The sequence below is a fragment of the Bos indicus genome, chromosome 14 (genome assembly GCF_029378745.1).
Source record: "Bos indicus isolate NIAB-ARS_2022 breed Sahiwal x Tharparkar chromosome 14, NIAB-ARS_B.indTharparkar_mat_pri_1.0, whole genome shotgun sequence".
Taxonomy (NCBI): Eukaryota; Metazoa; Chordata; class Mammalia; order Artiodactyla; family Bovidae; genus Bos; species Bos indicus.
The window spans coordinates 60518167-60545048 of record NC_091773.1 but is presented as its reverse complement, the minus strand read 5'-3'; the positions used below and the strand labels follow the sequence as shown (position 1 = coordinate 60545048).

General features: G+C 41.8%; 1 protein-coding gene across 1 annotated transcript in view; it reads right to left on the bottom strand.

The window, feature by feature from the left end:
- Window positions 1–5640: 5640 nt before the first annotated feature.
- The window catches only part of DPYS (dihydropyrimidinase), a 98946-nt gene continuing 77704 nt past the window's right edge, over window positions 5641–26882 (bottom strand). The window contains exons 8-10 of the mRNA XM_019973950.2: window positions 18572–18779; window positions 7734–7855; window positions 5641–6072 (exon numbers count right to left, since the gene is read on the bottom strand). Of these exons, the coding sequence (XP_019829509.2) occupies window positions 7748–7855; window positions 18572–18779 (316 nt within the window). The 3' untranslated portion in view covers window positions 5641–6072; window positions 7734–7747. The remainder of the gene's footprint in view (window positions 6073–7733; window positions 7856–18571; window positions 18780–26882) is intronic.

The window sequence follows — 26882 nt, the reverse complement described above, 5'->3', positions numbered from 1 at the left end:
TTGGACAATATCTAATGTTGGTGAGAATCTGGAGGAACAGAAACCCTTAGCCTGTTATGGAGGGCATAAGTTTCCACATTGAAGAAGAATTTGCCAGTATCTAACCAACAGTCTGGCTCAAGGCATTCACCTTAGAGAAATGTCCAGTGAACACAAGGAAATCGGTACAAAAATGCTTAGAGCAGTGTTGTTTGTGGTAGCAAGATAATGGAAACAGCCTAAATGTCTATCAGTAGGAGTGTGGGTAAGTAGACTGTGGGGTGCAGTTATACTAGGAAATACTGGATAGCAATAAAATGGATAATAGCTAGCGCTAGACCTATCAGAACAAATAACTTCCAAATACGTGAACCAAACAATACATACTAAAAAAAAAAAAAGCCTAGAAAAGACCTATATATCCTATATAATGTTTTTTTAAAATTTTTGGCTGAGCAACATGTGTGATCTTATTCCCCAATCAGGAATTGAACTCATACCCCCTCCATTGGCAGCACAGAGCCTTCACCACTGGACCACCAGGGAAGTCCCTATAATGCTTTTATGAAATTTAACTACATACAAAACAATGCTTAGAGATACATACATATATAGCAAAGATACAAAAGTTGTACATGGGAGTAAAATACCAGATTCAGGATATTGGTTACCTTCAGGGAGGAAGGGGAAATGAATAGAGAGGTACACAGGCTCTTCAGCTGTAAACTTTTATTTTTTAAACAGATAATAGGTAAATAAATGTGATTATGTCAATTTTTTTTTGCTTTTGTATGTTTTGATAAATTCATCTTGTATTTTAATTTTAAAAACCGCTTAAGTCCTCAAACTAGGAAACAGAAGTTTAGATCCCATACTTTTGCATCCCAGTATATCATGCTGTTTATCAGAGGAAGTAGTGAATATTGGAAAAAAAAAAGCTACTAATTCCGTCTAGGCTTCGGACAAGACTTGAGAATGTAACTGTTTAGTGAGTAAGGGACCCTTATTTTGTGTACCAGAAGCAATCCTGAAAAACATGGCATTATGTTTTTCCATCACCTTATGTCATTATTTAGAACTATGTTTCTATAAACATTATCATGACAAAACCTAATGAGAGCAACAAAGGGATCCTGACATTCATTTCAAATTATTTTGTTGTTGCAGATCCTATGGTTATTTCATTCTCCCAAAGAAATCCATCAAATACTAGTAATGAATCAGTATTCTTCATTTAAAGCCCTCCCTGGTCCCTCAGGTGGTAAAGAACCTGCCTGCCATTGCAGGAGATGCAAAAGACTTGGGTTCGATCTCTAGGTCAGGAAGATCCCCTGGAGGAGGAAACAAAACCCACTCCATTATTCTTGCCTGGAAATCGCATGGACAGATGAGCTTGGAGGGCTACAGTCCATGGGGTTGCCAAGAGTCAGACATAACAGCGACTAAATCAATCACCACCACCACACTAAAATACTCCATAACATTTATCCTTATTTTGTTGAAAGTTCACACTAACTTCATCAGTATCAATCTAGGAACTTAGCAGGAACTCCTTCATGTCCTCCAATAATGATCCATCAGATGCCCAACAGTTAACACTCTAGTAGATGCTGGGGAAGTAACAGAAAGTTCACACTAACTTTAACAGTATCAATCTAGGAACTTAGCAGGAACTCCTTCATGTCCTCCAATAATGATCCATCAGATGCCCAACAGTTAACACTCTAGTAGATGCTGGGGAAGTAACAGTGGACCAGATGGTCCTTCCCTGAACAAGTTTTCAGTTTCCTGGAGGAGGCTGACAAGTAAAACAGGTAGCTATGGCACTATGGTACTGGAGAAGGAAATGGCAACCCACTCCAGTATTCTTGCCTAGAGAATCCCATGGATGGAGGAGCCTGGGGGGCTACAGTCCACGGGGTCGCAAAGAGTCGGACACGACTGAGTGACTTCACTCACTCACTCACTCATGGTACTATGGGATCAGGTACATGGTGGCCCTGATATGGAGGGTCAGAAATTGGACCTAACCCTACCATGTTGGGTCTGGGGAAACCTCTGAGTGAGGGCGATATTTAACCTGAATTCTAAAGGATGAGTGAAAATTGGCTTCTAGATGAGAAAGTAACAATATTTTCTTTTCAGAGAATTTGGTTATCATATTATCCAGTTTTTTATTGTCAACCAACATGGAGAAGAAAAGTGGTAAGATATTTTAAGGTATCTTTCACCCAAGGAAAAAAAAACCCTGTGATTCTTCTGTAGATGTATTGTTGCTGTTGTTCAGTCACTAAGTAGTGTCTGACTATTTGCAGCCCCATGGATTGCAGCACACCAGGCTCCTCTGTCCTCCACCATCTCCCAAAGTTTGCTCAAATTCATGTCCAGTGAGTCAGTGATGCTATCTAACCACTTCATCCTCTGCCACCCCCTTCTTCTTTTGCCTTCAATCTTTCCCAGCATCAGGATTTTTTCCAATGAGTAGATTCTTCGCACCAAGTGGCCAAAGTATTGGAGCCTCAGCTTCAGCATCAGTCCTTCCAATGAATGTTCAGGGTTGATTTCCTTTAGGATAGACTAGTTTGATCTCCTTGCAGTCCAGGGGACTCTCAAGAGTCTTCTCCAGCACCCCAAATCAAAAGTATCCATTCTTACTGGTTTGGCCAAAAAGTTCATTCAGCTTTAGCTGTACGGTTTTACTAACAACCTGAACAAACTTTTTGGCCAACCCAATAGTTCATCATCCTTTTTGTTCTGCAGTCAAGATAAATGACAGTTTGAGTAAACTGGATCACAGCCTGCTGTGGTGAAGGGGCTTGTATAACTCAATGAGGCTATGAGCCATGCCAAGCAGGGCCACCCAAGACTGAACAGGTCATAGGGAAGAGTTCTGATAAAACGTGGGCCACTGGAGAAGGAAACAGCAACACACTCTAGTATTCTTGCCTGGAGAACCCCATGGACAGTATGAAAGGCAAAAAGATACGATGCTGGAAGATGAGCCCCCGGATTGGAAGGTGTCCAATATGCTACTGTGGGAGAGCAGAGAATGATTACTAATTTCAAGATAGGCTTCAGCAGTAAGTGAGCCAAGAATTTGCAAATGTCTGAGCTAGGTTTTGAAAAGGCAAAGGAACCAGAGATCAATTGCTAATGTTTGTTGGATCATGGAGAAAGAAAGGGAATTTCAGAAAAACATCTACTTCTGCTTCACTGATTATGCTAAAGCCTTTGACTCTATGGATCACAAAAAACTGTGGAAAACTCTTCAAGAGCTGGGAGTACCAGACCACCTTACTTGTCTCCTGAGAAACCTGTACTCAGATCAAAAACAAGCAGAACCTTACATGGAATAACTGCTTGGTTCAAAATTGGGAAAGGAGTCCATCAAGGCTGTACATTTAATTTACATGCAGAGTACATCATACAAAATGTGAGCCTGGATGAATCCCAAGGTGAAATCAAGATACCTCAAGAAACCTCAGATATGCAGATGATACCACTTTAATGACAGAAAGTGAAGAGAAACTAAAGAGCCTCTTGAGGGTGAAAGAGAAGAGTGAAAAAGCTGGCTTAAAACCCAACATTCAAAACACTAAGATCATGGCATGAAGTCCCATCGCTCTATGGCAAATAGAAGGGGGAAAAGTAGAAGCAGCCACAGATTTTATTTACTTGCACTCCAAAATCTCTTTGGTGGATGGTGACTGCAGCCATGAAATTAAAAGATTCTTGCTCCTTGGAAGAAAAGCTATGACAAACCTAGACAACATATTAAAAAGCAGAAGCACTACTTTGCCGACAAAGATCCATATTATCAAAAACACTACTGTGTTTTTCCAGTAGTCATGTACAGATGTGATAGTTGGACCATAAAGAAGGCTGAGCGCTGAAGAATTGATGCTTTCGGATTGTGGTGCCGGAGAAGACTCTTGAGAGTCTCTTGGACTGCAAGATCAAACCAGTCAATCTTAAAGGAAATCAATCCTGAATATTCATTGGAAGGACTAATGCTGAAGCTGAAGCTCCAGCACTTTGGCCACCTGATGCAAAGAGCTGACTCATTTGAAAAGAAGGCTGTATATTGTCACCCAGCTTATTTAACTTATATGCAGAGTACATCATGAGAAATGCTGGGCTGGAAGAAGCACAAGCTGGAATCAAGATTGCCGGGAGAAATATCAATAACCTCAGATATGCAGATGATACCACCCTTATGGCAGAAAGTGAAGAGGAACTCAAAAGCCTCTTGATGAAGGTGAAAGAGGAGAGTGAAAAAGTTGGCTTAAAACTCAACATTCAGAAAACGAAGATCATGGCATCTGGTCCCATCACTTCACGGGAAATAGATGGGGAAACAGTGGAAACAGTGCCAGACTTTATATTTTGGGGCTCCAAAATCACTGCAGATGGTGACTGCAGCCATGAAATTAAATGACACTTACTCCTTGGAAGGAAAGTTATGACCAACCTAGATAGCATATTCAAAAGCAGAGACATTACTTTGCTAACAAAGGTCCGTCTAGTCAAGGCTATGGTTTTTCCAGTGGTCATGTATGGATGTGAGAGTTGGACTGTGAAGAAGGCTGAGCACCGAAGAATTGATGCTTTTGAACTGTGGTGTTGGAGAAGACTCTTGAGAGTCCCTTGGACTGCAAGGAGATCCAACCAGTCCATTCTGAAGGAGATCAGCCCTGGGATTTCTTTGGAGGGAATGATGCTAAAGCTGAAACTCCAGTACTTTGGCCACCTGATGTGAAGAGTTGACTCATTGGAAAAGACTCTGATGCTGGGAGGGATTGGGGGCAGGAGGAGAAGGGGATGACAGAGGATGAGTTGGCTGGATGGCATCACTGACTCAATGGACGTGAGTCTGAGTGAGCTCCAGGAGTTGGTGATGGACAGGGAGGCCTGGCGTGCTGCGATTCATGGGGTCGCAAAGAGTCGGACACGACTGAGCGACTGAACTGAACTGATGCTGGGGAAGATTGAAGGCAAAAGGACAAGGGGCGGCAGAGGTTGAGATGGTTCTCTGGGTTAGATAGCATCACTGACTCAATGGACACGAATTTGAGCAAACTCTGGGAGATAGAGAAGGACAGAGGAGCCTGGTATGCTGCAGTCCATGGGGTTGCAAAGAATTGCACATGACTTAGCAACTGAACAACAGCACAAAACTGGATTTCTACCACCCTTTCTCAAAAGTGTGAATACATCCCACATCTAAGTGAGTAAGTTGGGGCAGATTTGCCTGCCTTGAGAACATAAGTGCCTGGATTTTACGACATGTTTTTAAAATCCCTCTTGGCCTATTTACCCAGGGGAAGAAATATAAGCTCAGCTTCTCTGCATACATGAAGGATCACAGCATAGGCCAGGAAGCATGGGGAGGGAAGTTTTCATTGTAGCATCTTTCAGCCACACCGATTCCATTTAATGCCCTCAAATCCTGTGTTCATTGGTGTGATTGGATAATTTGCGTTGGAGGTATTCTAAGGTTGAGTATTCTATTTGATTACATGGGGTTTGCTGAGAAATCTGATTTCCAAGAGTTTGGAAGCAGATGTCTCTCAAGAAATTATGCTTTTGAATCAAAACCAACCTCCCAGACTCCCAATCCCATTAGTTAGGAGAAGATACACATGACTGGATAACAGGATATAAAATGAAGATCTAAATGTTTATTAATTATACTAAAGATCTAAATGCTTGTGAATTACAATAGAATGTAAAATCACAGAGTTAGCTATTTTAAAATAAATGTAGTCATTATAAAACTTTAAATGGGAAAGTGATTTTTAAAAATTCAAAGTAAGAAATCTGGTACAAGCAAAGATGACATTTTAAAGTATCGTCAATGAATTTTCACACTGACTTTTTATCTCACAATAATATTCATTTATATCTTCAATCTTACACAGCAACAAAGTCACAGTAAGAAAGACAGCAATTGCTTCTGAAAGGAAATCAAAGAAGCCTAGAGAGATTATTTTTTCAAAAGGATCTTAGGGAGTTGAAATAAGGCTTGCTTCTCCACGGGTTGACAGCATTTAACTGGGATGGGAACAGCAGCATCCTTTTCTCTGATTTTACCTTTGAACAGAATAAAAGGAAATGAGTGTAACATTCTCCCTCACAAAGAGATGCAGAACCGAAGCCTAACCCCCAAGAAATGTTATAATCAAAGTAAACACCAATCTTGCTCCTACAAATGCTGGTAATAGCATGTTACACCATTCAACAGAATGTCTTCCTCTTGCTAATCTTCCTCTGAACCTTTAACACAATTTTCTTGGATTGGAAGAATAATTCCAATCATCAGGAAATGACAACAAAGCTGGAACTGTTGGCTTCACAGCATTATTAAAGACTTAACAACATTCAAATGAAAGAGAACACGGCTGGGAGTACACAGCACCCCATCACAGTCTCAGGGTTTATGTCAGGAAGCACAGGTTAGCATAATGTGCAAACCAGCAATGCCTAACTGGATTTGTATGTAAAATGAATCCTTTGACAGACAGTGTCCCTAATTAACACAAACACCTCTCCCTGTCCGTCATGTCAACCTCTTCTGTAATCTTTTGCTGATGTGACATGTTGCAAATCTGAATCTATATTACACAATAAAAAGAAAAAAAAACATGGAGGCTAGTGAAGTTGCAAAACAAAACATGTAGATTTCATGAAGTCAATAGAAATGATGTTAGAGAAATGTTTAAATCACAGCAAAGCCCAACCAAATAGGTACCTGGCAGAGCGGGACCAGAAAACAACTGAAAAAATAATAATAATTAAAAAAAAAAAACAAGAAAAAGAAAATTGACAAAGATGATGATCATAGGTGCTTGAAGAGGACAGATTTGAATGCAAAAAGAGAAAACTGATGAAGCACTCAAATTTTTTTTTTTAATGACCATATCTGTAATATTATTCTAAAACTAAGTGTGAAATAAAGCTTATCATATACTATCAAATAATTTTCCTGAAAAATTACACCTAAAGCAACATTCGATTCATTTTTCACTCATTCTAGCTTCTAGAAATGGTTGCCTTTACAATAGGAAGATTCATTACTTCCAGATAAAGTCCTAATCAGTTTATACATTTTGACTATAAACTTGCACTCTTGGTATTAAGTAGTAGCAACCTTCCTCAACAGCAGGGCCCTCTGTGTTACCAGCCTCTTGCTTATATCTGGTTTTGCAAGCCTCTGTGCAATGTTCCCTAACATCTCAGAGAATAAATCTCCAGCTAGCTCAAGGCCTTCTTCAACTTGGGAGGCTCACCCAAGTGTTCTGCGTCAAGAGGTCTTTTATCAGTCTGCCCTTTGGCCAAACTATCCTTGAATCTTAAGTCACTTGGAAGTCTTTGACCTTGATCTTGGACTCTTCAACCGTTCAGGAAAAAAGAGATAGGCTAAGGCCATATGTTGGAGAAGGCAATGGCATCCCACTCCAGTACTCTTGCCTGGAAAATCCCATGGACGGAGGAGCCTGGTAGGCTGCAGTCCATGGGGTCGCTAAGAGTCGGACACGACTGAGCGACTTCACTTTCACTTTTCACTTTCATGCATTGGAGAAGGAAATGGCAACCCACTCCAGTGTTCTTGCCTGGAGAATCCCAGGGACAGGGGAGCCTGTTGGGCTGCCGTCTATGGGGTTGCACAGAGTCGGACACAACTGAAGTGACTTAGCAGCAGCAATGTCATATGTTGTGCTGCAGGAAACCTTGCTGTGCCCACCGTCCCTTACCCACAGCACGTGGCTCAGGGCTGGGCCTGCTTCCTGGTCCCGTGTGTGGAGTCTTCTTTGGATGTCAATGTGATGACTTCTCCTTTATAGGGTTCGCGCTTCACGGGGGTAGGTATGCAAGTCTGAAAGAGAGCATTTCATTTTTCTCTTGTGGTTTATTGACTTTTTGAATTCAAAGCTAAGTTCTGCTATCTAAATGAACTGTGAGATCAAAAACGAGGCAGTGAATTTATCATGTGCCTCGTACTCTTTACCCTTTCACAGAAATTCCCAGCGACTGCAGGTACCTGTGTCAGCCCACTTTCTCTGGCTGGGATTAAACTGCATCAGACAAAGGCCCAGGGAACACATGCTAACACCATTCTTTCCACCGCAACTTTCTCTGGGACCTCTACCATACCCTCCCACACTGGGTTCTATAACCACCGTACAGGCTTATCAAATGTTTTATCTTTTCTCGTGGCTTCAATCCCAGGTGTCTGTGTCCCCAGGGTTCTTTGTTGTACATGTCTTAAGACTTCCAGCATTTTGCGGCAGATTCTAGCAGATTCTAGCAATCTGTGTGTACGTCTCCTCATTTTCCTGATCGTCTCTGCTTGTAACGGGCCTTCCACAGAATTTCCCATCTGGATCTACACCTCTCTGCTGGCCAACTGGGTAGCGGGACCCTGGATTCAGCCAGAGTTAATTCAGTGTTTGACCAGAGTTTTGAAATCAGGACTATCTAAACAAAGGGATTCATAAGAAGTAAATTATATTCTTCATCAGTGTGGAAACAAATTCCCTGACAGGTCAGGTGAATTGTAAACCACCATCATTAAGGGCATGGGCTCTGGAGCCAGCTTGCCTGGGCACGTTACTGTGCTTCAGCTGTAAACTGAGGATGGTAACAGCACTTAATTTATAAGTTGGTTATGAGAATTACATGTTGAGAGGATTAAATATATGTAAATAAAGCATTTAGAATAATGCCGAGTGTATAATAAGCTCTTAACAAATAAATATGTATGTGTGTATGTATGTGTGTATGTTTGTCTTATTTTTACCATCAAAACTAATATCTGATAGTGATCAACAGTGTGGGCTTTAGAGAAAGGCAGGTCTAAGTCTGAATAATAGCTTTGCCATTTACTGGCTACAGGAAACTAGCAAGTTAATAAGCCCCTCTGAGCCTACTTACTCACCTATGAAATGGAGGGAATAAAACCCACATCCCAGGCACATGAGATTTCCCAGATACAAAGCATTTTCTTCATTCATTCAATAGATATTTATTGAGTACACACGAGCCCCAGGCACAGAGGATAAAGCAGAGAACAAGATGGAGACCATCCCTACAGCTGCAGAATTTGAAGCAAGCTGATCACTCAGTGAATAGGAAGACCCCTGACCTCTGCACACAAGTCCATGCCTCTGTCCATTTCCTGTGTCCAATGGAATGCTTTGCTGAACCTCCACTTCGGCTCACTGTCAGCTAAGTCCCTTCCTTCACCCTGGATCCTGTCATCACCTTGAACATCGACACAGAGAAATGAAACACCAACCTCTCATGGCTGCCACCCAGCCCCTGGACATCATGGTTACTTGGAGCCCATCAACACCTGAAACTTTACACTCACGTAATTCCCCACTCTCTGATCACAATCTCCCTTTCAGGTCTTAAGTCTCCAGGCTTTTCCTTCTCCTGGTTCACTTTCCAAGCCCAGCGGTATGTATAAAAACCTAAGACATGCAGCACAACCTGCAACATGAGTGTGCTCAGTTCTGTCCAATTCTTGGCTCCTCTCTGCATGGCATTTTCCAGGCAAGAGTACTGGAGTGGGCTGCCATTTCCTTCGCCAGGGGATCTTCCCGACCCAGGGATTGAACTCGAGTGTCCCGTGTCTCCTACATTGCAGGCAGGTCCTTTACCCCTGAGTCACTGGGGAAGCACACTTGAAACTAAAGTGATCATAAATTTACCATCTAAACTGGGACATTCTGAGTGCGTAAAGGGTACTAAACATAATGAACAGGCATAATCCAGGACCGTCCAAGCAAACCAGGATTTGTTTCCACCTTCCTTCAACCTTTCTCTTACCGACAATCTAAAGTCTCACGTCTTTCTCTTTTCTAGTGGTTATTTGCACTTGGCAAAACCCGTGGCATATTTCAGTTCAATCATCAGCTTTTTCACAGCCCTTGGAGAAAATGACATCGGTGGGCAGATAATCCGTGTCACCTGCCTTTGTGCTGTGTATTCCTCATCAGCTCCCCTTCCCACCTCCCGGTTCCCACAACAGTTCCTTTGAAACCTTTCTGTCTGTGGTTTTCATCTGTACTTTTTGGTCTCTCCTGGACTCCTTAGGGACAACACTGGTGATTTAAATGGGGCTGTCAAGTCTGGGCCCTACCATCCTCATTCAGGAGAGGGCTTGTTCCACAAGCTGGCTGCTGGTCCCTTGAAGGATCCTTTCCCTGGACCCAACTGCAGGCTCAGGGATGACTCAAACCAGGTGAATCAGGGTCCTTCCTAACATCTTTCTGCCAGGAACATGTCTTCTCCCACTGTGGCATGCCCACCCTCTTTTTTACCTAAATATCTGCAATGGACCTTCAGTAACTCAGCCCAGACAATCGTCAGCCCAGGAAGCTTTAACTCTGCCTGCCACATCAGAGTATCTTGCTTACCACTTTCTGGTTTTGTGTAATAGTCTGCCTCCTCCAGCAGACTCAGGGACAGTGTATTGCTCTGTTTCTCCATAACGAGTATTCAGTAAATAGTTGACAAGTCCCTACTGAGGGTGGAGGGTGTTGGTGGGAAAAGATCCCTCATCTGAGCTTCTCTCTTCTTTGCGTCTGTTGTCCTGGCCAGAGCTGACTCAGTTTCCCTCATCTTCTTTTGTTCTGCTTCACCACTGAGCTGCTCCCCAGGTTGCACTTGCCCTTTGCACTTGTCTTAAGACTGCTTTCCAGCTGCTCAGTCACTGTACTAGCAAGGCCACAAGGCCCCTCTCAGCCTGGCTGGTCACTGTGGTCACACTGCCCATCCAACAGCTCTGACCCGACTGGCCAGGTGTCACTTGCACATAGCTTCCCTCTGCATCTGCCGCTGAGGCTCTGGATGGGCAGGGACCGGTTTCCCACCAGAATGGCCATGGCCAACGGCCACTTCGGCACAGACTGACCTTCTTTGGGGAGTTTTCTGCCACCCCACAGGTCACAGCCTTCCCCTGTATAGACAAGCGGACAGGGATCAAAGAAAAGTTCTGATCTCAAGCCTTGTAGTCCTTTCAACCTTTTCATCTTTTCTTATCCTCGGACATGGTTACATAATCTCTTTTAATGCTAGACCCAGGTCTCGTTCATCTTTGTACTGTTTATCGCCCGGGGCACTGTACTCTGTGTACATTTTAGAACCTCAGTGATGTTCACTCTGATGAAATGGAAAGGTGACGGTGCCGGTGCTGCGGAATGTGAAGCTGTCCCTGCGTTATTCCAGAGCTCAGTTGCCCATTTGTTTTCCAAGTAGACTGACACTGCAGCTCTCAGGAAAAGCAGTCATGTGGCTTCTCTCTGGTGACAAACGGCAAGTCTCCATCTCAGCCTGGACATGGGCACTGGCATCTGGCATGCCCTCAGAGGGCATGCCCTAGGGGTGTCCTGGAGACTGTCCAAGGGGCACCAGCATCTGGCATAATTTCAGAGGCTGTCCTAGGAGTGGGAATCCAAATCAAGCGGGTTTCTTTCCCGGGTATCCAGGAGGAGTACAGTAATGACAGGACTCCATCCCAAGTCTCCCAACTAAGGGCACACCTATTACTTAGAGGATGTTAATGCAGCATAAAGCTCACAGAAAGGCCAGGATGAAGCATCAGAGGGTTCTGGGTTGAATAAAGGAAGTAGGTCTCTTCTCTTCTTGTGTTCTCTTGACTTTCTTCCAGCCTCACCCGTCAGCTTTCTTCAGCTCTCTTGCTGGCTCTTACCCTCCTCAACCTCTGAAGGTTGACAGCCCCAGAGCTCTTTCTCAAGGTTGCTTTCTTCTCTGGTGGCCTCAGACTTGTGGTTTTAAATCTTATATATGCCAGGATTTCTGAATCTTGTGTCCAGCCCCAATCTCTCCCAAATCCCAGACTCCTTTATCCAAATGGCTAATGACCTCCTCACAGGGAGGCGTAACTAGCATCTCAAACAGAATGAGAACTTAAGCAGCAACAAACTATAGCTGATTACAGTTCTTTGAGCCTAGGAACTGCTGTCTTAGTTGTACCTGTATCATACCCAACACATGGAAGATGAAATAGCATCTGGGGCTTAATAAACATTTGTTAAGTGAAAGATTTCTTGACTGCGGGACTTTTTTTTTTCTCAAACTTTGTAGATGATATCGGGCGATAGAATCACCTGAGGGTAGCATTATCTATGATCACTTGACACCTTTCTCAAGGAGCACCTCAAGAGACTAGGGTTCTGAATGTACAGCTTTGGGAGACTGACCTGGGTGGTGGCATCTTTCCGCCCTGTTACAGGCTGGTCAAAATTAGATGATCAGCCCAGGCCAGCAGTTCTTCCTGTCTTGATGTATTCACAACCAAATAGAAGGGCTTGAGAGTAAAACAGTTTGAAAGGCTATCCTAAGTAATACAGGAAACACGGATGGCACCTCACCCAGCAGGGTGCTGGTGGTTTACTCACATAGATGAGAGTTCAGTTTGAGTTCACAGTATTTAATGATGATTGTTACTATGATGAGTTAATAGAAAGACAAAAAAGAATTATATCACAATATGCAGTGCTAGAATAAATATTAATTGTAATCATTATACCTGCATAACTGCATTTTAGTTAGCTGATCAGGGGAAAGAGGAAACTTAAAGTTGATAGAAAATTTAACTGTATTGTCTGCAGAGAGTGGAATGCCAAGATGCTAGATTTTCTGATGAGCAAGACCATAGAAAAGAATCTTGAATTCCATGGAGTTCCTAATACAATGCTGACCATGGAGGCTAAGATATTAAAATAGTAATAAAGACAACAGAACTTCCAAATACCAAAAGCAGACGCTGACCTAACACCAAGCAGCTCCTTTGTTCCTTTGGAACAGCGACTGTCTGAGAATAAAATCCACACCTGGCTGGTGAATTTAGACAGGTACTCAGTACCTCATGAACGCCGAGGCTCTCAGAGGTCCTTATGGAACTGAGCTTGCCAAGGGATGGTGAATCACTAGACTCAACAGAGGTGATCTATAACAATGAAAATTCGCATTTTGATAATGTTTTATAATCCACCAAATGTTTCTATTTAATGTTCAAAATACTCTGTGAGCTATTTCTCCAGAACAACGTGAACACCTAATTGGTTTTCAGCAAATATTTACTGAGTGTTAAATGGTTAGATGAAATATGAAAAGAAAGCATTTAGAAAGTCTCTGTACACAGTGATGTGCTGGTAAATGTTGACAACCCACCTTCCCTTTCTCTCGTCACTCCTAAAGCCCTGACTTAATGCACGTGCCTCTTTCTGTCCTGTAAATGCTCCCACCATGGCTGATTTCAAGCTACCAAACTAACATCACTGAATAAGGAGCTGGGGTGGGATACATACATGTGGCTCCAATATACAGCTCACCTTTTGTAAGTGTAAGTAAGAAGAGATCTACTTACTTTATTCATTACTAGCCATCCATCTGGGAAAATTAGAATTATATGGCAGTTGATGATGACTTCAATTATTAATATTTTCCTTGAGCTACCACATTGAGAAAGACATTGAAAAACTGTCATTTAAGAAATGGAGGACACCCATTTCAAAGATTAGATCAGCCATTCACTCAATTTTATCGTATCTAAATGGCAAATTATGTGTATAGATGCAAAGGTACAGCCAGTTTAAAAGCTTGGGCAGCAGTATTCTGAAACCATGCATGACTCCATGCAGCTATTCCTGCTTCTTCAGAAAATGCCACATGACTCTTATTTTACAAAAGAGATTGGGTTGCTTACTACTGAGAAAAGAGGGGATGATCGGAAAAATGTCTATACTTCCAAGCTTTGGTAAAAAAATGTAACACTCTAAACACACAAAAGTCTAGAAATAATAAACCATTTGAGTCTAAAGAGCTAGCTTTTGGAGGGGGGTAAAGAATGAATCACATGTGAATTGATTTTGTTCTTTCAAAATGTTCTCGAACATCTCAGTTGCTGTTACAGTGGCCCCCATATGCATCATTGGTTGAATGCACAGATAGAAAGGGACAACAGTCTAAGGGACTAGAACATCTGTGGATTTTGGTACCTGCCGATTCTGAGAACAAAACCCCTACAGATACCAGGGACAATGTACTTTTTTTCTTCCTCTTTTATTTTTATTTCCCTGAATCCCCCAGTACTCTTCCATACGTGACTTTTTATATTGAATTGAAATATATATTTTATTATTATGTTTATCAAATAAAGTTTGATATTTCATCTCCTGATCTAATTTTTTTCCCTTAAGGATCCGCTGTTTAAATGTTAAAGTAACAATTTCCTGAAGCTGTCAAACTACATTAAAATGTCATTTCTCTCCTTTGGACTTCCTTTTAATATCTGTTAACAGTGACAGCTGCACAGCATGATACTAAGTTTTTTATTAAGTCATAAAATCATCGATAGAAATCAAGTTTACAGATAACCCCACTGTTTGGGACAAGGCACTGGACAATCTTCTGTGCAAATTAATCTAAATTCCTGTCCATGGCCTCTGAAACTATAGTCTTTGTTCCTTCCATTTGCAATTTGTCTATTTATCAAACACCTACTAGATAGCAAGTATTGGGCATAAACAAAGTAAGTTCTTCAAAGAACTAACATTCTAGCCAGGAGACCAGCTGAGTTCCGGGACTGAGAAACCCTGGCATTTCTCTACAATCTGTGCTTTGGAGTCCAGAGTGGCGAGTGATTAATGTTCTTGGGAAGGATAACAGGTGAGCAGGAGAAGTGGTGTGCGCAGTTCCTGCTTGCCTTCAAACTCTTATCCTCACTCACGGAGAAGTCTGAACATTTTAAATGAAAACCAAGGGAAAAGCTCTCATTACTTCATGTGAACATAAAATCTAGGATTCTTAACAGCTCTTTTTCTTACCTTCAGTGTGATATGTTTCTTCTATAAAATTATCTTTGCCTAATGGAGATTTAAAAAAAAGATCTGAAACATCTCCACACAATCTTCAAACCTCTTTTTATCCACTTTATTTGATACTTTCTCCACATTAACACTTTTAAAAATAATGGATTCCCCATGATTTGGGTTTCACAATTATGTTCTTTTTTCTTGTTCTATTGAAATCCCATGGTATAGTGAGAATCTGGAAGGCATTATCACAAACCCTGGCTCTTATGATTCCTCACTGCTTAGCCCAGGGAAGTTTTACCTAATTTTGCTGAGAGTCATTTTCCACTCTGTAAAACAGGGATGATGCTATCTCTCACATGGCTTGCTGTTCAGATTAAGTAAAATAAAAACTATTAATTATACCAAGTACAGTGCCTGACAGATCATAAGTACTCAGAACAACATATTATAATGACAACTATTACTTATTGTAAAAGCAATCATGGACTAAAATACCTTCAAAATTGAGATCAGAAGAAAATATTAAGAAACTAACTCACAAAACTGATGGTGAACTCTGAAAAAAATGACGCTGACATTAATTTTGCCAACAAAACACCCAACAATTGAAATAGAGAACTGATAAAGCCAATCATGTGGTGATCTTGGCTGCCTCAAACATTTTCCCAACAGGAGGAAGACTTAGGCAAAGTCAGTCTTTTAAATACAGTCTATCAGGAAACCTGGGTTCAATCTCTGGGTCAGGAAGATTCCCTGGAGAAGGAAATGGCAACCCACTCCAATATTCTTGCCTGGAACATTCCACAGACAGAGGAGCCTGGTGAGCTACAGTCCATGGGGTCGCAAAGAGTCCAACATGACTGAGAGACTAACCCTTTCACTTTTTCTGTTGGATCTACCACTTCTAAGTCTACGTTTCTGTTTATTCCTTGTATTACTACTACGAGTGTCATGAATGAACTAGCTTCCATCAATGTCTCTAATTATTTTTTCCCAAACCTAGTACAGAATAATTTACCTCCCATTAACTTTGGCCACCTCATGTGAAGAGTTGACTCATTGGAAAAGACTCTGATGCTGGGAGGGATTGGGGGCAGGAGGAGAAGGGGATGACAGAGGATGAGATGGCTGGATGGCATCACCAACTCGATGGACGTGAGTCTGAGTGAACTCCGGGAGTTGGTGATGGACAGGGAGGCCTGGCGTGCTGCCATTCATGGGGTCGAAAAGAGTCAGACACGACTGAGCGACTGAACTGAACTGAACTGAACTCACTTTAAGGGCTTCCCTTGTAGCTCAGTAGGTAAAGAATCTGCCTGCAGTGCAGGCGACCCAGGTTTGATCCCTGGGTTGGGAAGATCCCCTGGAGAAGGAAATGGCAACCCACTCTAGTATCCTTGCCTGGAAAATCTCAGGGACAGAGGAGCCTGATGGGCTACAGTCCATGGGGTGGCAAAGAGTCGGGCATGACTGAGCGACTAACACTTACTTATTTAACTCACTTAAGTCAACCTTTATGTTTTACAATATGTGGTTTATTGCTTAAGCATATAGCTTTTGGAGTCAGACAACTAGAGTTTATGTTTTGGTCCTGCCATATATGACCTGTATGACATTACGAACTTTATTTCCTGAAGCTTCAGTTTCCTAATATTTAAAGTGGGGAAAATAATAAATACTCCCTCACTCACAGGGTTGTTACAGTGACAAGACCCCCTAGCACTGTGCTTTGCCTCAGTAAGAGCTCAGTAAATGTTAGTATTGCTGTAATTTACCATATGATATTTAGAAATACATGGAAACCTTATAGTTTCTACCTACCTGTCACCTGTCAGTGTCAACATTTACAAATTAACAAAATAAATGGCAACCTTAAATATTTTGACTGGAATACAGTAGATGACGAATTGTAACATTCTGAGAATTTACAGCATTCCAGAGTACTTGTTTACTAAATCAAAGCTTTAGGAAGTGATTTTTAAAGAAGAAGAAGAAAGGATGAATCTTATTTAAAACAAAGTCTGAGAATCCACAAGCAAAAACATTTCACAAGACATTAGGGAAGAAATCAAAGAGACTACAAGATCCAAATGAAATGAATCAGAAAACAGCTAGAGAACTTTGGAAAAAGAGAAATGTATTTTAAAATGTAAAAAGACAAGGAAGCCTTAGAACTAATCCAAGGGTTATAAACTGTAATGGTTATGTAGTCAGGTTGGGAACATTAATGAGTGAAGCCTGCAGATGAAAGTCATAAAGGCTGCCTCTGCAGGGCTCTGTCACCCAGCTCTAGCCTAGTCTTACCCTGTGAGATTGAAGGCACTGGTTGCCTTCCATCACTTCCAAACCAGCCGTTTAGATGATTTTAATCTGAAATTTTTGATATGTTAGTGTATTTAGTGAAATGACTTTTTAAAATTGTTGAAAACACTGCATGACCTAAATAAACAAACGTGGAAATGCAAGACATAGTAAAAGAACATACCTTTTAATACCTCTCTTGTAACAACAGGATTATTACAAAGACTTTATTATAAATTCAGTCATCAAAGGGGGAAAACAAAGAGACAGAACTGATATTTATAGACCTCCCACTAGTGCCTTATATTTTACAATCTCACTTGACTCTTACAATCTCCTGGGGAGAAAACACTATCCTCGATTTCGAGATGAGGAAGCAGCCCGGGGACGACAGAGAAGCTTGGCCACACAGCGAGGAAATGTGAAGTCAAGGTAGAATTCATATTTACTTGACCCCAAACCCTGCCGTGAATGCACCTTGAACGTGAAAGTGAAAGTCGCTCAGTCGTGTGCGACTCTTTGTGACCCCATGGACTATACAGTCCATGGAATTCTCCAGGCCAGAATACTGGGGTGGGTAGCCTTTCCCTTCTCCAGGGGATCTTCCCAACCCAGGGATCAAACCCAGGTCTCCCGCATTGCAGGCGGATTCTTTACCAGCTTAGCCACCGTGGAAGCCCAAGAATACTGGAGTGGGTAGCCTATCCCCTCTCCAGCAGATCTTCCTGACCCAGAAATCGAACCGGGGTCTCCTGCATCACAGCCTGATTCTTTACCAACTGAGCTATCGGGGAAGCCAGGATGCACCTTGCAGACCTTCAACTACAGGGAGCGTAGTTTCTCAAGGGGCAGTTGTTGAGCTTGAATGTCATGTTTTTGTTCGTAGGGGAGGCCATGCCTCCCACTGCTGCTCCCAGCCAATGACAGCACGCCACGTAGCTGGACGCAGGAACGGGCTCATGGGCTGTCTGTAGGTTGCTCAACCTTTGTTAGTTTGTATGAGATGGTATTCTAGGATGCTCCTCACGCTGTTTTTTCTCCCTCTCTCATTCCTTGGGGTTGGGCTTGAGTTGCAGTCTGATGGCTCTCCACAGTCTTTCCCACTTTCCCTCCCATTTTTCTCTCAGGTGTAAAACGGTGGCACTTTTATCTTTCTGGATGGCTACTTGTGAGACGAGCCTGACTAACAGCAATTGCCAAAAGGTCCATAGCGGCCCTGAACTTGTCTAGGAAAACACGACTTGGTCCATTAGGAAACCCTGAATAGGCAGTAATCTGCAAAGGAAAATGCATCCATCCAGTAATGATTTTTTCTTTGAAAGCTCTATGTATCCCTAACTTTTTCTGACATCCCAGGAATATGTTACCCCACTGTATGTGATAATACCAGCACCAACATCCAGGAGCACGTGACAGTCCAGCCCCTGCAGGCCCAAACTCACCTGGTCCCGTTGCTTGATCCGTTTGTAAATATATTCAGCAAACGGTTTACGAGGAATAAACTTCCCATCTCCTGCAGAGACACTGAAAACTCCAGCTTCGTATACCACTTTGCCTCTTGAAATAGTCACCACGGGCACCCCATGGCAAACCATGCCCTCGAAGATGTTGAAGTTGACAGCCTGATGATGAGTTTTTGCCGAAATGGTCCTGATGTAAAAACAAAGATTCTCCTGATCATGCCTGGCTCACTTGACAAGTATGAAATATTAAAAGAATGGCTTAGAAGAAAATTTAGCAACTCTATTAAGCCATAGCTTTATTACTGGAACAAGTGACTTTAAGAATAGAACATAGCATTAACATTTCATTACAAAGTAATTACATTTTCTGAGAGAAAAACCCAGTAGATCACTCTTTATGGTGATTAAAGAGGTGGAGTGGGTGGAAGAAGGGCATTGTCTCTCATGTTTATGATTTTAAGTTATTTTTATGTATATGTTTAAAGAACAAAATACTAATTATAAAATATTTCAAATAGATGAGTCTGATGAACACACTGACCCAATACCCAACTCTACAGAATTTTAACTTTTTGCAGACACAGTTGAGGCTTCCTCAATACTTCTCCCCAAATTCCATTCCATTCCCAGAGGTAATAGTTAAAGGGTAGCTTTCAAGGAAAATCATATCTTGAATTTCTTTCCCTTGTCTGTGGCAAAACTGGAAATTTGAGCACAATATAAATAACAAAATATGTTAGCATATAATCCCTTAGCATATTTTGTCACATGTTTGCATATTTATCAGCTGTCTCAGCAGTTTATTAATACTTCTCAATCATGTACAATATGACTTCCAGGCTGGATATTTGGAAATGCTGGGTGTCTCCTTTCCCTAAATCACATTAAATGGAAAATGAAAAAGAAAATCTGGCAGCAGTGGATTTGGACCATACAAGCATAACCTGAAGTTTCTACAAGTGCTTGCTCTCAGGAATGGATTAAACAAAAGTGATTTGTAAAAAAAAATCCCAAGGTTAGGTCGAAGGAATAGCAGCTAACAGCTCCCCTGCAGTCCTAATCTGGAGGGTCAGAGCTGGGAAACTTCACAGAGCCACTTCCAGTGGAAATGAATGGGATCACACTGGCCTGGTCTTGGGTTCCAGAACCCCGTACCCAACTACCTGTTGGGTTTCCACTCCTTAACACGTCCAAACAAATTCTTGATTTTCTATGATGACTACAGTCCACACACTTGAATTTGCTCCTCTCTTGAATTTCTCATCTCAATAAACGCTACCTCCAACTATGTTTCCTCAATCCTTAACCATCATCAAGCCTATTGATTCCACCTCTTCCCCCAAAGATCTCAAACCTGCCCACTTTTCTCCCACTCTGTTGTCCCACTGAGTCATCTCGGTGACACCACAACCATCTCTCATCTGGACAACCTCAACACCTCTTCATGTTTCCACTCTATTTTTTTTTTTTTTTTTAGCATTTTGTCTGTACTGTGCTGCATGTGGGATGGTTCCCTGACCAGGGATAGAATCCAGGGCATCTGCAGTGAAACCACCAAATCCTAACCACTAGGCCACCAGAGAGCTCCCTCCGTGTTTCAACTCCTACCTTTCTGCACTCCTCACCCCTCCCCACAAAGCTGCTCAAATGATTTTTTTTTTTTTTAATGAGTATCACATCAGGTCACATTTCTGCTTGAAACCCTCACTAGCTCCAGTCTGTTCCCCAAAAGCCAAATAACTGTTTAAAAAGCCCAGATGATGATAACCACAAAAAAGAATCTGCTCCCAATGAGAAATATCAGCATGGAAAAGAGAGGAGCTTCCTTATGCCAGGTGGATACTTTATGACATCCTATTTCATCTTTATAGCACTGCTTCAAGATAGAGAGTATTTTCTACACTTGACAAGTAAATAAATTGCGACTTCGAGAGATTATATAACTTGTCAAAATACCTATGACTACTTTGATGAAACTGCAACCTTTTTATATTTTTAAAATTAACTACAATAAATTTACTTTTTTAGTGGTAGTTCTGTGAATTTTGACACCTGGATAGAAGCTTTATCCTCCCAACACTTTGGACACAAAACAGTCCCATCACCTCCCATAACTCACACCATTCCTGTGTAGTCACAACTTCCCCTCCCCCATAACTCTTGGAAAACCCTGATCTATTCCCTGTTACTGTAGCTGTCTCTTTTCAAGAATGTCATATAAATGGAATCAATGAGTAGGTAACCTTTTGAATCTGACTTCTTTCATTTGGCATAACTGTTTTGAGATTCACCCAAGTTGTTGTGTGTATCAGGAGTTCATTTCTTTTTAATTGCCATGTAGTATTCCTTTGCATGGGCTTCCCAGGTGGCACTAGTGGTAAAGAAACCCCTCCCAATGCAGGAGACTGAAGAAATGTGGGCTTGATCCCTGGGTCAGGAAGATTCCCTGGAAGAGAGCATGGCAACCCACTCCAGTATTCTTGCCTGGAGAATCCCATGGACAGAGGAGCCTGGCAGACTATGGTCCATAGGGTAGCAAAGAGTCAGACACGACTGAAGCAACTTAGCATGCACACAAGCATGCACGCATTCCATTGTACAGATGCACTACCGAGTGCTTTTCCATTCACCTTCTGAAGGTCATTTTGGTTGTTTCCAACTTTTGATGATTATGAATACAGATGTCATAAAGATTCACGTACATATTTGTTGTGAGCTCTTCTCTACTATATATTCCCATGAGTGGCGTTGCTGGGTCATATGGCCAGTGTATACTGCCAAAAAACGGCTTTCAGTATCCTTAGCAATCAACTTCCTCATATAGAGAAACATTAAAAGATCACTAATGATTGGCAGGTGGGTACAAATACAACAACAATAATTTCAAACACTAAGGAGGCGGGAAGAGTACTGATCAAATAGCAAGTGATGTCATTAACGTAAGGAAATGAATAAAACAGTCAAAGGGTTAGTAGATATAGAATGAGTTATGAATAAGTTATGAGTTGGTGATAAAAGATGCAGACTTAAAGAAAATAAATCTAGGAAACAATATAAAGGAGATTTAGACGTTCAGGCTACAGTGACTTTTTTATGACCAACACAGTCTCTCTGATAGTGCCATAGTCTGGTACTGGGTTCCTGCTTTTCACAGTTACACTGATGGCAGAAGCTCTGGGGCTTATATTGTTGTATGTTACATAAGCATGTCTAGACTGATGCATTAGTAAGGCTGCTGTAGAGAGAAAATAAAATGCATAGTAATTCATGCTGAAATGGTTGTTTACGTACAAGATTGGGAGGCAAGAAAGAGAAAACCATAAGTTATAAAACTTTATTTCTCTAAGCAGAAAGTTAAGAGTTACAGATGCTGTTAGGAAAATAATCTAACAGAAGAAATAAGTTCTATACACAAAAATTGCCATTACAATATCTAAACTATTGAAAAACTGAAGCATAACAATTTTCCAATGATTACTCAATGGAATATGGCATATCTATGAAAGACTAGAATTAAGAATACACTGGGAAAGATTTAAATGGAAAAAAGTTGGGTTTTCCTAACTTCCCAGAAAGCATGGGTGAACACATATCATGTGGACAAATGCCAAGGAAATATACAAGACAAAGTGCTTGTGTGCCTAGGAAAAACAAACACACAAAAAACAAGTAAATATGAGAGCAAAAGATCTGTGGCAGCAAAATACCAAATCAGATTTCTCTGCCTCAGCCAAAATAAAGATCATGGTTTTGACTTTCTCAGTGTTGGGGTTAGCAAGAGAAAGAGGGCAATTAGGCAACATCTAAGTGATGCGCTATAAGGCATTATGTAAATGAGGTCCAATTAACACAAAATGTAAATTCTTGGCATTATCACCAGCAGCAAAACTCTGTGCTTCCACTCTCACATTGGAAGGTGTCTGACAGGGTGTCATTCCTCACCCAGCTTTTCCTTCCCGCTGAGCTGAGAGTCTCCAGTTCCTTCTGTGCTTTCACACTTCTGAATCTTCTCTTTCCCTGGGTGCTCTTCTCACTGCTCACATCTGCCCTCTCCCTGCCCCTGCCATGCCAACTTCTTTTACCTTCCACTAACTAGATTCTGCTCAAAAATCCTGGTTCCATGTCAGTTATATCTCAATAAAGCTGAAAAAGAAAAGAAGCGAAATGAAATGAAAAGAAACAAAAGGAAAGGAAAGAAAAGGAAAGGAAAGGAAAGAAAAAAGAATACTGGTCCCTCTAGAAGCTAACCCTGATAACCCAGGGTGAAACTTGGCATTTTCCTCTGTGGTTTAGCATTATCTAAATCAGTTACTATGTTTTGTATGTTTTGGAAATAGAATGCTGACTTAAATGGAATGTAAACATCCAGTCCTACAGTTCTGTTGTGTACTTAACATTTCTGAACTGTACTAGCTCATTAGTAATAAATAAATAAACATTGTTACAATTATCATTCTTAGTTGTATTGTATCCAGTTATACGAAACATTTGTGTATCAATACCTAACAATACTTAGCAATACCAACATTGTCAACATGATCAAGTCCATAGATAAGTATTATCACCTCATGTCCTGGATAACAAGACTGAAATACAGCTGTGTAAGAGCTTGCCCAACCCACTCCAGTGTTCTTGCCTTGAGAATCCCAGGGAAGGGGGAGCCTGGTGGGCTGCCGTCTATGGGGTCACACAGAGTCAGACACGACTGAAGCAACTTAGCAGCAGCAGCAGCAAGAGCTTGCCCAGTTTGATACTGAAGCAACCTCTGAGAGGTTGTAATCACTGCCTCTTTTTGAGTAAACTGGTATATCTGTAACCCCATTTTAAGAAGATTTTAAAACTTGTGGTACATTTTCAATATTTGTTTTAAACAAAAAAATACAACACAGTATCATCACAAGGTTTATAAAATTATTACAAAATGTATTTAAAATCTACTTATTACCAGTGTAGTATGGGAGATGCTTCCCTCATAGCTCAGTTGGTAAAGAATCTGCCTGCAGTGCAGGAGATCCAGGTTCAATTCCTGAGTTGGAAAGATCCCTTGGAGAAGGAAATGGCAACCCACTCCAGTATTCTTGACAACCCACTCCAGTATTCTTGACTGGAGAATTCCAAGGACAGAGGAGCCTGGCGGGCTACAGTTTATGGGGTCACAAGAGTCGGACACAACTTAGCAACTAAACTACCACCGTGAAAGATGTGGTCCACTGATGAAATAAGCATAAGTTCAAAGTCACACAATTGCTTTTGTAAGGACGCTTGTCCCTTTGAACATGCTTCCTCCAAGGCAGAGGCCTTCTGCTCTAAGGCAGAAGCCACAACACACTTCTCAGACGCCTTTGCAGCTGACCCCGTCACGTGACCTGGCCTCCTCCAAAATGGTGCCCCCACACCAGTCTTTGCATGGCAAGCTGTTGGCTCAGGAAGCAGGTGCCACAGAATCCATGTTGGTGAAGGTAGAGATGGATCAATCCTGTTTTTCAGGCCAGCTGTAACAGAGGTTTAGCACTAGGGTTCAAGCCCTGCTTCAGTCAAACCATCCATGGTAACTGAGCCCAGGGACAGCCCTGGGGCTCTCCACTATCCTGTGGGAGACCTGGGGCATGGGTCCCAGTTACGCATCCTCTCAGCCTGGTCTTCTGGCCCTCGTGGAGATTCTCTGAGCCACCAGTTTTTTTAACACGTTCCTCTTTTGTTTAACCACCTAGCTTAGAGTTCTTTTGCTTGCAGCTGAAGAACCCTGCCTGATACACTTTTTTCTTTTAGCCATCTTAGAAGAAAGCAAGGACAACATGCCCGGGCTCTGACTAAAAGGGATTCAGTCATTGGACGAACATGTCATCATCCTAAGGTTCAGCAACACTGGGAGACCAACTGGAGCAGGTGACAAATGGGAGCTTTGCAGCGTATTTCAGCCACACGTGGTCCTATTCCGAGAGATGCAGTGTAGCAAGCACTGTAGTCTCAACCCTTGACATTCACTCTCCCTTCCGGTGGTTTCAGCCACCCCCGATTTTTCTTTAAGAAAACCCTCTCAGGAATTCCCTGGTGGTTCAGTGGTTAGGAATCCGAGTGTGTCCACTGCAGGGGTGGTGGGTTCAATCCCTGGTCAGAGAACTAAGATTCTGCATGCTGTGGCCAAAGAAAAAAGAAAAAAAGAAATGTCTCTCTCCCACTGGAGTTAATCTGGCAAGATGGCTACACATGGTGCCCTGTTCTTCCCTGGCTAAGAGACGGGAAAACTCAATGTTTCCCAAGACTTTGAATCTTTGGCAGGATGACAAAATAAACCAATAAATAAAAGTGATTGGAGGGTACATCACTGAACACAGATCAACTTCTTCTGTCCATGGTTGTTCTGGGCTCTGCTCTTTCAAAGCCTGGCCCATAGACTATTCCTTTGATTTATGAGCTCCCCATGACCTTCTCATAGACCATTTTTACTCACCTGAGTGTAAGTTACTTGCTCTGGTTTGCAGCCAAAGACCCTGACTGATAAAGACTTTGGCCTTTGGAGAGTAATTCCTGTAATGAAAAGCCCAAGATGTCTGAGGAACAGTTCAAAAGGTCTATTACTCAAAAAGAAATCAGAAGCTACTTTCCACCACATCTGTCCACAGAATAGATGTGAATGTGGGGTGGTGCTCTGATTCCATTCGTAAGTCAAACCAAAGAGCTGTGAAATTCATCATCAAACATTTTTTCAACTTAATGATATGCAAGCCAGCTCAGGAGAGGAATAATTATAAGAAATACCTTCTTTTTGATTATCGATTGGATGGCTAGGCTCTTGGTCTGTCCCGGTGGTGACAGGAAAGATAAGAATGATTAAAGTCTTCCCATCTGGGAAGTGAGGCTGGGTTCCTGGACCACTGACTCTTCATTAGCAGATTCTCTGTGGTCACCCTGCCCCAAGGGAAAAGCTGCTCTCTGTCAAACGAGCTTTGAGCCTGTATCAAACAGGCACATCTCTCTGCAGAGGGGTGTCAAGGTTGTCTTAGCGAGTCCCAATTATACACATCTCCAAGGCTTGAGCTGACAGGAAAGCAGAAGCCCTGAAGATAACATTAAGCTGTTTTTCAACTGAGTCAATAACTTTGATACCACTGACATCACAGCCACAGAAAAACATTCTGTCCCTTTGCAAATAGCTTCCTATCAGAGAGCTGCGTGCTCCTACAGATGAGAAAATCACTGAAGCAAAGCCTGCGGGAGATGGCAACACTGTCCGTGTGCTTTCAGAGAGGACACTGGAGAGAGGACGAGAATTCCTGAGAATAACTGCGGGTCTTCCTGACCCCAGAGAAGTCACTTGTGTAGGTGTTTTCTTATCGTTTCTCCAACTCAGCTACTTCGTCCATGGCATGAATAGATTCTTACCATGAGAACCAAAAGTAAGTTAAAAGAATTGTCTCAGGTCTATTAGTGGCTTCTTCAAAAATATATCTTATCTCAAAAAAAGGGAGGGGGTGGGAAGAATTGGGAGTTTGGGATTGACACCTATATACTATTGACACTTATATACTATTGACACTATGTACAATATAGATAATGAATGAGAACGTACTGGATAGTGTAGGGAACTCTACTCAATGTACTGTGGTGACCTGAATGGGAAGGAAGTCCAAAAGGGAGATGATATTCGTACATGTACGGCTGATTCATTTTGCTGTACAGTAGAAACTAACACAACATTGTAATCAACTATACTCCAATAAAAATTAATTTAAAAAATATATATATATACACCTCATCTGTCTACACTGTGTTCTGGTACCTTCTATATTGAACATGAAGGGATATTAACCATTTAAAGCTTCCCAAGAAGAACCAAACAGCCTCTTGATGAAAGTGAAAGAGGAGAGTGAAAAAGTTGGCTTAAAACTCAACATTCAGAAAAGTAAGATTATGGCATCTTGTCCCCATCACTTCATGGCAAATAAATGGGGAAACAGTGGAAACGGTGGCAGACTTTATTTTTGGGGGCTCCAAAATCACTGCAGATGGTGACTGTAGCCATGAAATTAAACGATGCTTGCTCCTTGGAAGAAAAGTTATGACCAACCTAGACAGCATATTAAAAGGCAGAGACATTACTTTGCCAACAAAGGTCCATCTATCTCGTCAAAGCTATGGTTTTTCCAGTAGTCATGTATGGATGTGCGAGTTGGACTATAAGAAGGCTGAGTGCCGAAGAATTGATGCTTGTGAACTGTGGTGTTGGAGAAGACTCTTGAGAGTCCTTTGGACTGCAAGGAGTCCATCCTAAAGGAAATCAGTTCTGAAT